Here is a 1,156-nt window from a genome sequence, read left to right on the forward strand (position 1 = left end):
TTAAAGTGTAATACCACCACCTACTGGTCAAATGGTGCAATAATAAATTATCATCCTGTCTCACTTTTCCTCTCTCTCTCTCTTTCTCTCTCCATCTCTCTCTCTCTCTCGCTCTCCTTCCCTCTTCTCTCTCTCTTCCATCCCCTCTCTCTATCTGTAGACAAGGGGGATACAGAGTCAAAGCTAGCCCAGTACAGGTCGTCAGGATTGGGTCAGGAGGACGGTCAGGTCAGCATGCTCCACCCCATGGTCTCCAGCCTCTTCCAATCAGAACACACCAAGCCCAACATCTCAGGCTGGGGCATGACCGCCATAGCCAATCAGATGTCTTAATAAATACACAACTTCTGACTGGCTTGTTTGCTTACTGGCTGGCTGACTAACATACTGTACTGGCTGTTTGACTGACTGGCTGGGTGATTGGCTCACTCACTGACTGACTGACTTTGCAGACTGACTAACTGGTTGGCTGACTGACTGACTGTTTCACAGACGGCTGACTGAATATCAGAATCAGAATCCGTTCATTGTCATTGTAGTTTTTCTACATACTAGGAATTTGCTTTCGGACGTGGTGCATAACATTGAGACAACATTGGGCAGGGTGCAGGGACAAGACAAGACAAAGACAGGACTGTGCCAAGGGCGAGTACATTACATTACATTACAGCCATTTAGCAAACTTTTATCCAAAGCGACTAACAGTCATTATATTAAAGATAGGAAAAGCCATTGTACTACTACTTGCCAGAACTCACAAGTGCATCTCCTATCTAAAACAAGTGACTAAGAGCATAATCTAGTGCTGAAGGCAAAGTGCAAGAATAGCAATCTCAAATACAATGGATGCTTAAGAGCGTGGATCGTTGTAGTACTTCTTGGAGAGAGAAGTTTTGAGCCTGCGACAAAAGATGGCCAGCGACTCTGCTATCCTGACGTCAGTGGGCAGTTCATTCCACCACAGTGGGGCCAGGACAGAGAAGAGCCGTGACCGTGTCCATCGACTGCAGGGGCTTCAGAGTGACGGGGCAACCAGTCGCCCGGAGGGGGCAGAGTGTAGCGGTCGGGAGGGGGTATAGGGTTTGACCATGGCCTGGAGGGAGCAGAGTGTAGCGGTCGGGAGGGGGTATAGGGTTTGACCATGGCCTGGAGGGAG

General features: G+C 48.8%; 1 protein-coding gene across 1 annotated transcript in view; it reads left to right on the forward strand.

The window, feature by feature from the left end:
* The window catches only part of cUnh11orf65 (chromosome Un C11orf65 homolog), a gene marked incomplete at both ends in the record, with an annotated part of 4,544 nt that extends 4,211 nt beyond the window's left edge, over nt 1-333 (forward strand). The window contains one exon of the mRNA XM_084453901.1: nt 161-333. Coding sequence (XP_084310027.1) covers nt 161-333 — 173 coding nt within the window. The remainder of the gene's footprint in view (nt 1-160) is intronic.
* Nucleotides 334-1,156: the final 823 nt, after the last annotated feature.

Source organism: Borostomias antarcticus (genome assembly GCF_949987555.1).
Source record: "Borostomias antarcticus genome assembly, chromosome: 2".
Lineage (NCBI taxonomy): Eukaryota > Metazoa > Chordata > Actinopteri > Stomiiformes > Stomiidae > Borostomias > Borostomias antarcticus.